Below are 14,765 nucleotides of genomic sequence, written 5' to 3' on the forward strand. Positions count from 1 at the left end.
AGATAATTCAACACTCAAGACCATCAACAGCCCATTCGAAATCAGATCAATCCTCCTAGTTCACCACCGCTAGGCAATATCACGGTGAGGCGTCAAAGGAAACGCCCGTGTGGAGCACTCCAAGTTGACAATGTGACACTCTCCTCACCCTTCATCCCCCACAAAACGCCTTCCCCGTATCCATCCTCTGTCAGGCCATCCCCAGTAAAAAAAGCCAATGTCATCGGTGGCGATCCCCCAGTCGTGGTGGTGGTGCGGCTGCTCCGCATCTCCAAAATCCCATTTCCCCCTAGTCACGGTCAGCCCGGGGTCGAGTCTGGAGCTCCCCGAGCTTTAGCTTCCCCTCCTCGTTGTAAGCGATGGGGGAAATTCGTGTAAGAAACGTCATGTTGGAGTGGATTCTTTACTTGCAGACCGTTGGTCATCTCGCAAGCTCAACTTAAAGCCTTCGAGTTTAAAAGGAAGTGATTCCCTCCTCGAAATCATGTCTTTTTTCATCAGGCTTATACCCAATCACCATTGAGCTCTTTGCTCTTTTCTCTACTATTCACAAACTCATTCGCCAAGAGTCGATCTTCATTAAGACTCAGGGGCAGATCCCAAATTTCCAGCCCAAACGGCTCCTCAACACAGCTCGTCATCCCTAGGAACAAGAGCAATCGCCATGAATACTCTTCGAAGAGCATCTCTCACCAAGCCCCAGGAGGAGGGCAAGGCATGGCCTGCCATCGCCATTGGCATGTTTGTTGCCTTTGGTGGTGTCCTCTACGGGTATGTTCATGAACCAAACTTACACATCTTCAGTAACTGACAGGGCCTAGCTATGATACTGGTACCATCTCTGGTATCCTTGCCATGCCCTACTGGCAACGCCTCTTCAGCACCGGCTGGCGGGATTCGGACGGCGACCTCAACGTCACCACATCCCAGGAGTCTGCCATCGTCTCCATTCTCTCTGCTGGCACCTTCTTCGGCGCTCTCTCTTCGCCCTTCATGACTGACTACATCGGTCGTCGCCCCGGTTTGATGATTGCCACCTGGGTCTTCAACCTAGGTGTGGCTCTTCAAACTGCTGCTACTGCTATCCCCATGTTCCTTGCTGGACGATTCTTTGCCGGCTTTGGCGTTGGTCAAATCTCAGCCATCAGTATGTCCCCCTGCACTCTCAACTCGCAACCTCTCTAACAAATCACAGTCCCCCTCTACCAGTCCGAAACAGCTCCCAAGTGGATTCGCGGTGCCATCGTAGGAGCCTACCAATGGGCCATTACGATCGGTCTCCTCCTCGCCGCCATCGTCAACAACGCCACATCCAAGCGCAAGGACACGGGCTCATACCGTATCCCCATCGCCGTCCAGTTCGCCTACTCCCTCATCCTCTTTGGCGGAATGTGCATCCTCCCCGAGACGCCCCGCTTCCTCATCAAGCAAGACCGACACGACGAGGCCGCCAAGGCCCTGGGCAGGATTCGACGACTGCCCCAGGACCATCCTGCTATTCAGTCTGAGCTCACGGAAGTGAGGGCGAACCACGAGTATGAAAAGTCGCTTGGACAGGCTTCTTATCTCGACTGCTTCAGACCTCCTATTCTGAAGCGCCAGTTTACTGGTATGGCTCTGCAGGCTCTTCAGCAACTCACCGGCATCAACTTTATCGTATGTCCCCCAATTTGCTTCACCTGTACATAACTAACAAGAGTCCAGTTCTACTATGGCACCAAGTACTTTGAGAACTCTGGCATCTCGAGCGGTTTCGTCATTTCCATGATCACATCAGCCATCAACGTCGCCTCCACCATCCCCGGCATGTACGCCATCGATAAATGGGGTCGTCGCCCTCTTCTCTTCTGGGGTGCCATCGGCATGTGCGTCTCCCAGTTCATCGTCGCCATGTCAGGTACATTCTCGACCGGTCAGAACGACAACGGCACAATCTTTGTCAAGAACCTCGCTGGACAAAAGGCCGCTGTCTCGTTCGTGTGCATCTACATCTTCTTCTTCGCCTCCACATGGGGCCCCCTTGCTTGGGTTGTCACCGGCGAGATCTTCCCTCTCAAGACCCGTGCCAGGTCTCTCAGTATGACTACTGCGACCAACTGGCTCCTCAACTGGGCAATTGCCTACTCAACTCCCTACCTCGTCGACTTTGGTCCCGGCAAGGCCAACCTCCAGAGCAAGATCTTCTTCATCTGGTTCGGCTGCTGCTTCATCTGCATCGCCTTTGTCTACTTCTTCATCTACGAGACCAAGGGTCTCTCCCTCGAAGAGGTCGATCAGCTCTACGACGAGGTCAGCGTGGCGCGCAAGTCCACACAGTGGAAGCCCACGGAATCCTGGGAGCACCGCCAGAGCGTGTCTGGACCCGGTGGAAAGGTGTTTGGAAATGAGCACGGAGAGGTCACGCACGATGAGAAGAACGAGACTGTTTAAGAGCATAAGTAAGAGCATACAAGTCATGTATTCATAAGTTTACCGATATTCGACTGGGGATCGGCGAAAGCGGCCGACAACCCCACAATACCCGGCCCCACACGGCCCGGTACCCTGTACATATCCATATCAATAGGCATCCAAACTTCATTTACAGCGTAAAAGTCCTGCGTCCCTCTCCCTTGATGAACCTGATCTTCTCCTTCTTGTCCCCAATGAGCGTAGCATCCTTGGCGCTATCGTCCACATCCAGGACCTTTGTGTTGCACTTTGTCGACTTGCCCTTGTTCTCCACGTCGACCTTGTCGTTGTCCTTGCCAAAGGGGATGGGTCGGATCACCTTAAGGTTAAGGGAGCTGCCGTCCTCGTCGTCGTCGCCGAGGCTCTTGTGGAAGATGCGGATGCCGGCGACCACGACGGCGTTCCAGGGGTCCTTCTCGGCGTCGTCGCCCTCGTTGGTGTCAGAGTCGGAGGAGTCGCTGGACTCCGAGTCGGAGGGAATGTCTCCGGTGTACGTGTCGATGGCGATCTGGATTTCCCGTTCGGAAAGGTCACGGAGGGAGCCGACGGTAGAGGCGGCGCCGTCATCGGTGTCGCTCTCCTCTTCCGACTCGGACTCGGACTCCTCGGCCTTGTCCTTCTCGTCATCTCCCTCCTCCGCCTCTTCCTCGTTTTCTTCCTTCTGCTCCTCCTCCTTGGTCTCCTCATCACCCTCAGTCTTCTTCTCGTCCTTCTCTTCGACGTCATCATCGGCAGTAGATTCGGGAGTAAGGGGCTCCTGTGGCTTCGACTCCTCCTCCTTGGACTCAACCTTCTTCTCCTCAGAGCTGGGAGTAGCCTCGACCTTCTCAGTCTTCTCGGTAGACTTGGCTTCCTTCTCTCCCTTCTCCTTCTTCTCTGCGGCCTCCTTCTCTGCGGCCTCAGCAGCAGCCTGAGCCTCCAGGGCAGCCTTCTCAGCTCGAGCAGCGGCTTTCTCAGCTTTTCGGGCCTCCTTCTTAAGCTTCTTCTCAGCCTTCTTAAGCTTGGCCTTCTCTCTCTTCTTCAGCCGCCTGTGCTCTGTCCACGCCCACTCCTTGGTGGCCAAGTAGTGGGCCGCCTCTCGGTCCTTGAGAAGCTTCTTCCTGATTCTCTCCTTCTTCTTCTTCTTGAGCTCCGCCTCGTGCGCCTTGCGAGCCGCCTTCTCCTCTAGTGTCTCGACGAATCTGCCCTTGCAGTGGCCAAGGTCATAGGTGAGACCGATGCGAAGGAGCTTCTCACGACGGGACTTGGCGTTCTGCTTGATGACCTTCTCAATGGGGAAGACTGACTCGTTGCGAGTGGCGTTGATCTTGACGCGGACTTCGTAGTCGCCAGCCTCAAGTTCAAGCTCGACGTTGGTGGATCGCGTCATCCGGTAGGGCGTCTGGCTGCGGACAACATAGTCCGACTTGCCAGCCTTGTGAACACGGAAGGTCAATTCAAAGCGGTACTGGCCCTCGAGACCTCGGAAGTATCGGTCGTCGAGCTGAGCCAGAACAATGACAATGGGACCGGGCTTGGTGATGGTGAAGGAGAAGTGGGTGTCGTGGTAGTCGAGCGCCCAGGGGACGGAGAGAGTTGTCCAGACCTGAGTGACGCGCCACTCAGGGGTGAACAGACGGGTTCGATCGAAGGACTGGTACTTTCTAAGGAGGTCCTCGTACGAAATCCAAAAGTCTCCGTCATCACCGAAACGGTGGTCGAGCTTGGTAAGCCATTCGGGGGTCCATTCCTTGGATCCATCACCTGAGACTGTTAGCTTGTCCTGGTTGCGAAGCATCGACGAGGTTACGTACTCCACGGGCCGTTCCATTCTCCCTTGCCCCAGGGGTTCTTGAGCTTGAGCAGACGCTTTCCGTCAATCTCGACAGCCTTCTGGATCGAGTAGGCGTGAAGCTCAATAATACCCTTTCGGTCACCCCAGCCAGTGCCCCAGACGCCAGTCCAGCAGCTGAAGAGGAACTCTTTGTTCACCTTGAGGAGTTCCTCATTCCAGAAGTAATCCTGTCAAGTCCGTTAGCTGATGTTGTGAAGATGCACGTGTGTTGAACCTACCTTGTCGAGGATATCATTGGCAAAGAGCTCGCTGCTGACACCTCCAGTCAGATCTTCAATACCCTCACCACCATATCCACCTTCGATGGCAGCGTAGTCTCCGTGAGCCTTGGCATAGCACTTCTCGAGAAGGGGGAGCCAGGTCTCCTGGGGATGCTGGCACTGTGCAAAGTAGAGAGAGCCACTGTTGGACTGGTAGATCCGGCGGTATGCCTCCTCTGGATCGAGGCGCTCAACATTATCGAACAAGACTCGGTCCAGATAGCTCTCGTCATAGTCAGGCTTGGTCAGATAGAGCTAGAAATGTTTGTCAGTTGCTGTATCAAGCAAAAGGATGAGGCACGTACATAGTCGTCGACAATCTCCGAGATCCACTCGCCGTCACGGTAAAAGACGAAACCATAGACACCGACAGCTTGATCATGAGCAACGCAAAGCCTCTCGATGAGACCAGGCTTGTTGCTCAGAGTGCAAAGAGCAGCCATAAGCCAGCAGTCACCATTACGGCCCTGCCTAATATCACTCGTGGTAGGTCCGTCAATGTAGAAGCAGGGCTTGTCAAAAATGTCACCGACACGCTTGACGCTCTGGGGCTGCATGTCAAGACCAGGCGTGTAGTCCTCGACGTTTGAGAGCGACTGAAGACAGTCATTCTGGCCAAACTTGAGATCGGCCTCAATGTCAAAGTGGGGGTCGCGATACTTCTTGTTGATGCGACGACACTCCTTGACGATCTTTTCGACCTTGGCACGGCACGTGGCCGCAGCCTCTTCGTAAGAAGCATCTGTGGTGCTGGCGGTCACTCTGTTGCCTCTCTTGGCAGCAGCCTGGATGTAGGTGTTGGAGGGGATGACGGTTGTAGCTGTATGGCATCAGTTTGCTGCTTCTCTAAAGACACAAAGATACATACCCTTGCCCGGGTTCTTGGTGGTGAATTTACCCCAGAACTTGTCAATCACATGCTGCGGTGTAACCTTTGAGCGGTCGCCCAAGTCAGCACCAGCAGCGATCTCTGCAAAAGACCTGTTGGGCGACGATGACCTCGAAGAGGAAGAGGAGGAGGAAGACATCTTGTCCAATGTGGAGTCGACGTCCTGTTGTGTAAAAGCACTACTGGCGCACTAAGAGAATTAACAACACCACACAACTCTCACTTTAAAGATGAGAGTTCAATGGTGAGCCCTCAAGAGTCTGAGAAACACAAGAAACGATCAAATGCAAAAGGAAGACGCCCGCCTTTTATCCCTCTCGTGTCCCCTCTCCCCCTCTATCACATCCCCCGAAATGCACGCCGAGCAAGCTTGCGTTTAAGCGCCGCTTCAGCTCGTCAGCCCGTCAGCAATTCCATCAGCCGCCAGCTCATCATCCCCCAGTCTCCATTTTGATACATTGCCTCCTCCCTCACAAAAGTGCAAGGACCCCATGCGTGTCTCGGGTCTATGGTTTGTGGTCGTCCCCTACATCTGGGACTCACAAGGTCGTACAGCCACACCGGTTCCCCATCCTCAAGATGCACCTCGTAACCAGAATAGGCCGTCTCCTCCGGTGCTGCAACTGCAATGCACGAGACCTGAAGCAATAGTCCTTCCCTCTCCCCAACCTCTTCACATCAGCCAGCGGCAGCGCCCGGCCCCCAATTCTTGGCGTTTGGTCCAGATCCCCCCCTGCCACCCGTCAGCCCACCCCGGGTTAGTTTGCAGCTCTGACCCCCTCCTCCTCCCGAAACCTCGTAGGGCTGGAGTTGAAGAGGGGAACTTTGGTGGAGATGAAGTGGTTGGTGATCATGTTTGAGCCCGTTGCGGCTGACGACTTTTGTGACTTGGCACCATGCAAGGCCGGCCATGGCGACTCTTCACGGCAGTCTTTTGTCTTGGCCCCAAGGATGCAAACATTTGCTGCGGGGTTGCTGTTCGTCCTGTTTGAGCTCCATTTCGCGCTCATGCTGACGGGTAGCATTCTATCTGCATATTCAGAGCCACGCCGTATCCTGACTGGGGCGAGCAGAAGCCGTCTCTAGTCGTATTTTCAACCATGACTGCATTCGCAATGTGTAGCACGGCTGCACATAGTCACCTCTACCCTTCAGGCGCTTGATAGGCTGTAGTCATCCATACAACTACTTCAGCCACATGCTCCGTCCGTCTTTCCAAGTGTAGAGCACAATCTATCCCTTTTCAACTATGCATTGCCGTCTCCGGGATCAACTCCGAAGCCCGTTGCACAGCCCGAATAGTCATGGTTCATGCTGCCTGAACAGCCGTCACTGTGGTACAGGGAAGGTGTTTCAACAGCCGATTGCTCTGAACAAATGGAGCTGTTTGATGAGCCTTGGGGTCCATCGTGCCGTCCGCTGCAAGGTCATCGCCAAGGCGTTCAGCTCATGCAGGAGGCAGCACTCAACAGATGCCTGTTTGTTCACCATGATACCTCATCACCTGGCACCCCCTAGATATTATCCAGGGACACTCCTCTTGATTACCAGCAACACACATTCAACACCAACATACAATCTGTACTAACCTCAAAACTCCGCCGATCGCAGCCCATTTGAGATAACCTGACCTGAGCCCGAGCTCGTTTCCATTCATGCATTAGCATACAGTTCTGTTAGCCTGCCCTGCCCAGTCCTTACTCCAGAAAAAAAAACAAAAACAGTTTGCCATCCCAACGCCGTTCCGTTGTACAATACCAACATCGTAACACCTCATCTCATCTCATCTCATTCTTTGCTTGCTGATGCCACTTCGCTTCATTTTTGGTAATGCTTGTGTATCAAATCGTTCGTTTACAACTCTGCCGCAACCACAACTTCACCCCCAACCATCAGACCCACGCTCAACCTCAACCGCAACCACAACCACAACCACCACATCTAGACAGCCTTTCAAAGACGAGGGGTCTGGGGACACCTTCACGCTCCCAAGGCTCCCCAGCATGACTTCTTCTCTCCCACTCATAAAACTCTCTGTTGTCTGTCTGTCTGTCTGCTGCTCTGTGGGACGTTTTCTTCCGCATCGAACAGGGTCTTGGGCAAGACACCTGTCGTCCACAACACAAACAACATCCTATCCCCCAATTGTCGTCGATCAATCTGGCCTTCAGCCCACCACTCCACTTCTCACGCACGCGTCCACTGATCTTTTTGCCGCCAGGCGACAACACAAGCTCTCCCGAGGCTTGACCTACCCGCTCTGGGGGCTTCTTTCTCTCGTCAAGCCTGAGTCTCTGCGCTTTTTCTTTTCCAAGCTCAACAACCAACACATCGCCTCGCGGGGTATATCCTTCGCAGGGTGCCGTAGAATTTTTTGAAAGTCGTTAAGAGCCACGTGACAGCGTCTGTCGTTCAAATCGTAGTAGTAGTCCTTGGGTGAATGATCCAAAGTTCCGTCCGAGGAAAGGTGTCAGATGCGGAGAACCGCCCAGAGACCCCCTAGTAACCAAGGATCCATGCAAACAAGTCTAGGTGAAAGATGGAAAAAGGAAATATCGTTGGTAGATGTCTTTTCCTGTCACCCAAGGCCTTTCCTCGTTCTGGACTATACGGGGTAGCAGCCACGTAGATGCCGCCCAGATAGCTTGGACGAGGAATCCATGGAATATCCAGGTCAAACAAAGAACGAGGTTCAAAGATGAATTTAGACGGATCGAAGATGCCGAAAACCAGACCAGCCAAATGGTGCCGGCTCGCATGCTTCGGATCAAAATAAACAAGAACCGGAACAAAGAAATAAGACGAGGGTAAGAGATAAAGGGATAATATGTTCACGTGTCGGCATCAAAAAGAATAAATAGGCAAGAAACACATCTGGCGGCATCCTCGGTTTGATGCCTCAACGAGAGGCATCATGCCCGAGGGGCCGCCGTTGGGCCAGATGCCTTTTCAGGCACGGCCCAAAACGACTCCGTATGCACTTAAGCCACGGGGGCAATAGGAGCAACAGGGGGAGCAGGGACGTTGCTCAGATCAACCTCGGGAGGGATCTCGCCGGGGGCGTTCTTCTGAGGGCAGTCCCGAGAGATGTGACCGGCCTCGCCGCACTGGTAGCAGGTCTTGCCAGCAGTGTTAAGAGGGCCACCGTTGGGAGCAGTGCAGTCTCGGGAGATGTGGCCGAGCTTGCCGCAGGCGTAGCACTTCATGGCCTGAGCCTGGCAGTCACGGGCAAAGTGGTTGGGGCCACCGCACTTGTAGCAAGTAGCGGGACGGGGGCCGCCAGCGAAACCACCACGGCCGTAACCACCGGCGAAGCCGCCACGGCCCATGGGGGCACCACGGCCAAGAGCAGGACCAACAGGGTTAGGGCAGGCGCGCTATCAATCCGTTGTCAGTATATGGAGCTTCGAGAGATGGCGATAAGAGCATACAGCAAGGTGACCGGGCTGGCCGCAGTTGTAGCAGCGGCCGCTGGTGCCAGTACCGCTCAGGCGGAGAGTAGGGCAGTCAGCCTGGACGTGGCCCAGACCCTGGCAGTGGTAGCACTGCTTAGCCTCGGTGGTACGGGGAAGAGGGCAGCCATTGGACTCGTGGCCTAGAGAGTATTAGATATCAACGACAGTTGTCGAGGTCAAGATGCATACCAGGCTGCTTGCCTATGACATGAAAGTTAGCGCCAATAATCGTTCAAGAGGGGGAACAAATCCTACAGTTGTAGCAAAGTCGCTCAGCAGAGGAGCAGACCTCAGCATAGTGGCCAACATTGCCACACTTGTAGCAAGCACGTCGAGAAAGAGAAGACATTTTGAGGGTATGTGTCTGGTAGCTCGGTTAGTAAAAGGGCTCATCGAGCATGTTGCAATGTGTGGTTGCGGCGCAGTCCCCTCCGGTTCGTCCCATGGTCGTTCTTATCCAAGATGGTATCCAAATCTCGATGCGCGATTATTAGGAACCTCGGTATCGAATCCTGAAGGATAGTCCATGGCGCTGACGTGAAGCCAAGCTCATATTGTCGATCAACCACGAATGCGATCCTTGGTAGTAAGCCCCAGGCGACAATCGCAATCGCAGTTGAGGAAGCGAGCGGCGAAGTGTCAGACCATGTTATCCAGTGCGGCAACGACGTTCAGGTAGAATAGGATCGCATCGCATTCATAGCGTCGGGACGAGAGCCGATGACGATGGCGGCGCGATACTTGGACGTTGGTGTTATCGGCCCTCGTTGATGGTTGACCTTGGTGCTGAGGTCGAAACCCCGCACCTCATCTCACTCGGAGGGGCAAGCTGAGCATCAGGTTTCGCCGTGAAGGCGCGACGTCGACATGCGACGCGACATGATCAAGCGCCGACGCGATGGACGATATGATGAAGATGTCGAGTCGCACACAGCGCGGCCAAGAGCAGGAGTCGTTTGTAGGTGGACCGATGCTTGAAGCTTTCGAAAACGCGTGATTTCTTGTCGGTCGGAGGGGAAATTCGAGTCCAGACGAACAGATCCTGAATGCGACAAATAACCAAATCGAGTCGGTCGTTTTTTCGGACGATGAGGATTCGAGAGCCAACGTTGCGACAGGAGGAGGTCGTCATCCAGAGGCTTGTCGCGCAACCAGAGGGGGACGAAGCGAAGGAGGGGCAGCAGCACACGGCAACACAAAAAACGCAATGCAGCAGCAAAACCACGCTTTTACCGGTTGTCACATACCTTTTTGGCCTGGGAAGGAGCTTGATGGGTAAAGGAAAGAAAGTTTTAATAAGAATATATCCAAACGGTGGATTATGAATGGTTGAGGCTTATCCAAAGATGATGGATGATAATGATAACCAAGAGATTGATTTCCCTCGAGGGTTTTTCGTTCTTTGTTCCCAAACGGAAATTTATTTTTTGATTAAAAAATTTTCGCACGAAGGAAATGAGGGGAGAGAGACACCACACACACACAAAATCAGCCAGGCCAGTGGACGGACGGAGCTGGAGCCCGCGAATGACTACGACTCGACTGGAAACCTACTACCTACGACCAACGGATTCCATTGTGGGTAGATTGTGGGGAGGGGGCGACTCGGGCAGCAGGCGCAAGCGCGTGGGAGGAGGGGAAGCAACCGGCGCGGGTTGGTTCTCTTCCCACTCATCCAGTGGATTTGCTCGCTCAGAATCACGCGCTGAAAGAGAGCACTGACTTTGGGGGGACATCCAAGCATCCTCTTGGGACGGAATCACGGAAGCAGAGGGCGAAAGGGGAAGGCGATTCATCGAGTCAAGCCGGGGTCTGGAGTCCCGTCCCGAGTCAAGGCAAAACGGACCAATCACTAATTGCCTAAAGGCGCCCTTGGCCTCAAACCTTCCCTTCCCTTCTTGGGGTTGGGCATCTCGTGAGTCGTGGCTGTCTTGTTTAGGGAAAGGGTGAGTTGAGTGGTCTGAGAGGGGAGAGGGTTGAGAGGGTTGAGAGGGCTGTTTTGCCGCTAGGGAGGAAGGAAGCAGGAACAGTGTCTTGCCTTCTGGCCGTGTTCCTGACATGGGTGGGTGATGTTTGACTCGGGTTATTCACGTGATGAATCTTGAACTTGATCCAACCTCTATCGTTGGTATCTTCAATATCAGAGACAGCTTACTTCTAGCTCCGTCATTCTCATGCCCAACGACTCAGAATTCCCTCCTTCTCTCCATCAATCACTCAAGGATATACCAAGACTCACATCCGGTCGCAGGGGCAAACCGCGTGATGTCTTTAGGATAACAACAGCCGCAGCCCGGGCCATTTCCGTCACACTGGATCCAGTCCCCCGAACCTCGATGGATGTTAATATCCCCTACCCGGCCCGGTCAAAAAAGATAGGCTGATTTCCGGGCGCTCACCGATCGGGTTCCATCGTTGCTGGATCCTCTCAGCTCAACCCCAGTCCTCGGCTCAGCCTGGGTGACCAGACGCTTACACGACACTGATACGAGTGGGATTCCTTTATAGAAATGCCCTTGTTTATAATTGCTTTTTTTTCTGTTAAATCATGTGGTATCTATTCGCCAGGTTTGACTCGCAAGTCTCCTCTATCTACGTATTTTCTGGTCTCTAACGTTGTGATGCTGTTTAAACTCGCTAACAAGCTGTCATATATGCCGTGTAAAATCATGTACGCTCGATCAAGAGCACCCTCACTAGGGCTTCTAAAATCCAATCCCTCGCATGTCCCTCTAGTGCCCAGCATGACGCTTCCTTCAACCAGATTCCATTCCACTGTGCTTGCGCAAATAGCAGACCCCTGGGTCAACATTCAAGACGAGGATCGCCGGCTCATTAATTCCCTTATGCAGTTGGCATTCGAGCTACTCGTCCCACTTCCGAAGGATGCGGTGGGAGCGGCACGTCAGCCGTAGGGGCAGTTGATCGAGGAGCCGCCTCGACCACGTATGAAATGCCGTCCTCGGACACGTAAGAAGGCGGCCGGGGTCCAGACTGAGCTCCAGGTCGCAGCTGAGAAAGATCAACGTCCTCATTACGTTGCCAGAATAAACGGTCGGGGTCGACTCGCTACACATGGTCAGCCTCAACAAATTCACCGCAACTGGAAGATCAAAACACAACGTACCACTGTCTCTCGCCAACGACCATAAGCTGGCGGCTGGCACTTTGTCACTTCACTTTCCATGCCGACCGCTTCTTCGTCTCGAGCAAGGACAACCGGGATGGGCACAGGAGGCACTGCGTATCGTGGAGGTCCACGATAGCGTGGGGGTCGGTTTGCACGCATGGCTGCTTCGCGGTTACTCTTTATAACGAGGATGCAGAGTCGAACAAGGCCGTGGAAGAAGAAGATGGTGGCAAAGAGGATGACCATGATGAGCATGATGGTCATCTCACGAGTGTTGACCTTGTGGGTCATCGAGAGGGTGAGATCTGAGCAATTGATTAATACCCTTTCCCTGGTCATTGAAGTACAATTCATAAGGTGACTTACAAACAGTGACGAGAATAATGAGAAACAGACCAGACGCAAAGCACCGAATAATCTGCGCTCGCATACGCCTTGACCGAATCCATGGCAGACAAAACATGAAATGCTTCGGATGCCGTCTCGCATTGTTCCTACGAGACCGATGTCGGGATCGAGATCGATCATGGTGATGTCGTCGCCTTCGTCGTCGGTCAACAACGGATCCTCCAAGAATCTCAGCAAGTTGCGCCTCAATTGGGTCCATATGTTCACGACGCTCCCTGCGCTCACGGCGTTCTCGACGTTCGCGACGAGCCTGTCTCGATTCTGCTGAAGGCGTAGCCACGGGGTCCGGTCTCGTAGGCGAAGATAGCTCCGACGGCTGGGTAAGTGGGAGCAGCGGTGCGGGAGAAGCAGTCGTGTTGCGAGTCTCATTTGTTAGTGACGCATTGTTGTTTCCCCATGTCCGGAGGAAGTTTGGTACACCACCAAACACCCGAGAATGTCGGTTCGTCTGATTCGGGTTCGAGTCTTGAGATTTGATGCTCTCAATTTCCGCCAGCTGGGGTTGCGCATTCGTCGATTGGGGTTGACCGCGACGGAACAGTCGAGAGAAGGGGTTATTCGTACGAGACTCTTGCATATCCGGCTGGCCTTCGATGTCGACATTGCTTCCGTTGGATTCTCCCTGGCGCTCCATATGAGCCTGCCGAATGAGATCGGAGCGCAGTCGCTCCATGGCAGGGCTATTCAAGTTCATCGTGTCTTGTAAACGCGACAGGGCGTAGGCCGCTACGTCTCGAACAAACGACTACGCGGACAATGTCGTGAGATTAATTCGATAGCAGACAAAGAGGTAGCACTCTCAACGCAAAAGATGTTGTCGTAGCATCAGGTGTGGCATCTCGGTCATGGTTTGAGAGGACAGGGGAGCAAGATAAAGACGGGTTCAAGAGCCCGTCTCGAACCTGGGACCGCAACGCACAAGAGTGTGTGAACGAAGACGGCGATGATAACAAGAAGAGAGACAAGAAATCAATAAAAAAGAGGGGACAAAGTTGACGACCAGCGCCGGGTCGAGATGATCTAATTACCTAGTGGACTCTCGAACGCCCCGTCGAAGGAGGTTCATGTGTTCGTACGAGACCACGGACCCCCCTCCCCCTAGCCAAGCCTAAACGACCCATGATAACGGGTCCCCCGACGAGAGGATCAGGGACGTGCCAGGGCGAACCCAGGGATCGATGTCGCGATTCTGCGACATGGGGCCCTGTTTTAGAGGCTCAGAAGGCCTGAAGACGGAGTGACAGAGGCAAGGGCCATGACGGCTGAACAAGGAACGTCCCCGTTTTCTGATTTGTGATTGATTGAAGAGACTTTACTCTGGTGTTTGCTACTCCGTCGACTGGTTGCGGGAACGACATGACTCTCTCTTTTCCTCCTCCCTTGTCAGTTCCCCCTGGTTTTCTTAAGAGATAAACACGCCATGCCTGCAACCGGCCTAACACCAACGAACGGCGCGCACCGTAGCAAGAAAACGTGGGATGTGGAGAACAATAGTCGAAGCTTTAACACATCCAGGGGCAGGTCTCCGGAGTAGGGGTGACAAAAAACATCAGACTAACTCAGTAGCGTCGGGATTGCCATGGCACGCTCAATACTGTCTTGATATACTCAAAGATATGCAGCATAGTACTCCAAGACTTGCACATTCTATTGATGTTATTTCTAAGTGATATCTCTTTCAAAAAGGTGGTCAAACCGACGATTAAAGTCAACACTCTCGTTATGATCTGGTAGTGTCAGTCTCGCGTTTTTTGCTACCCACAGACGCACTTAAAAGCTAGTCTAGATCCGGCGGCCGTGGCTCTGTTTGTCCGTCTCGGGTAAAGGCACGCCCTCATTTTCTTGCCGCGGCAATTGGCCAACCACGACCTGCAGAGGGAGCACCTGAAACCTGAGCTCTCACTTTTCCAGCTGGACAAAAGCAAACCACACACGAGGGCACGATTGGGTGGTGATGAAGGGATCGGTTGTCCGAGGGGCGTCACAGCCTGTCGAGGATACAAAAGACTATTGGAAGACCTCTGTTCCCTTTGAATCTTGCGTTTCCCTCGTGTTTTGCCGTGGCTTTTTCCAAAGGAGACGCAGGGACCTACTATCCATCGACTATTTGCAGATAGTGAGATTGCCTGGACGACGATGGACATCATGATTGCGACACCGTGCCCCCCAGCTCAAGCTCCTCATGTAATTACAAAGTCTTACATGTCTCATACTTGATACATCCACCTGAACGCCTCAAGCCCTTCCCGATGCTTTCAGAAAGAAAAACAAAACAAATTATACATGCAGGCTCCAATAAGTTGCGCTTTTCTAGCCCTCACGAAACACCTCTGTCCTG

The 14,765-nt window shown here is 53.4% G+C and overlaps 4 protein-coding genes across 4 annotated transcripts; 1 reads left to right on the forward strand and 3 right to left on the reverse strand.

Annotated features, from left to right (window-relative positions):
* Positions 1 to 664: 664 nt before the first annotated feature.
* On the forward strand, positions 665 to 2,430 carry MRS44_008620 (uncharacterized protein; the record flags this gene model as incomplete). Its single annotated transcript, XM_046269619.2, has 4 exons — positions 665 to 771; positions 822 to 1,147; positions 1,196 to 1,656; positions 1,705 to 2,430. 4 exons carry the CDS (start codon positions 665 to 667, stop codon positions 2,428 to 2,430), a joined length of 1,620 nt encoding a protein of 539 aa, XP_046132075.2.
* A 151-nt stretch (positions 2,431 to 2,581) lies between these two features.
* On the reverse strand, positions 2,582 to 5,573 carry MRS44_008621 (uncharacterized protein; the record flags this gene model as incomplete). The annotated part of the gene is made up of 5 exons (XM_046269617.2): positions 2,582 to 4,194; positions 4,245 to 4,452; positions 4,504 to 4,800; positions 4,851 to 5,365; positions 5,414 to 5,573. The coding sequence occupies 5 exons, from the start codon at positions 5,571 to 5,573 to the stop codon at positions 2,582 to 2,584; spliced, it is 2,793 nt and encodes a 930-aa protein (XP_046132076.2).
* Positions 5,574 to 8,415: 2,842 nt separating this feature from the next.
* Positions 8,416 to 9,238, reverse strand: MRS44_008622 (uncharacterized protein; the record flags this gene model as incomplete). Its single annotated transcript, XM_065620999.1, has 4 exons — positions 8,416 to 8,811; positions 8,866 to 9,029; positions 9,079 to 9,090; positions 9,145 to 9,238. The coding sequence occupies 4 exons, from the start codon at positions 9,236 to 9,238 to the stop codon at positions 8,416 to 8,418; spliced, it is 666 nt and encodes a 221-aa protein (XP_065477071.1).
* A 2,495-nt stretch (positions 9,239 to 11,733) lies between these two features.
* Positions 11,734 to 13,121, reverse strand: MRS44_008623 (uncharacterized protein; the record flags this gene model as incomplete). The annotated part of the gene is made up of 3 exons (XM_046276295.2): positions 11,734 to 11,958; positions 12,017 to 12,324; positions 12,386 to 13,121. 3 exons carry the CDS (start codon positions 13,119 to 13,121, stop codon positions 11,734 to 11,736), a joined length of 1,269 nt encoding a protein of 422 aa, XP_046132078.1.
* Between the last annotated feature and the right edge of the window lie 1,644 nt (positions 13,122 to 14,765).

This window comes from Fusarium solani, assembly GCF_023522795.1.
Source record: "Fusarium solani strain SB1 chromosome Unknown bctg00000005, whole genome shotgun sequence".
In the NCBI taxonomy this organism is placed as follows: Eukaryota; Fungi; Ascomycota; class Sordariomycetes; order Hypocreales; family Nectriaceae; genus Fusarium; species Fusarium solani.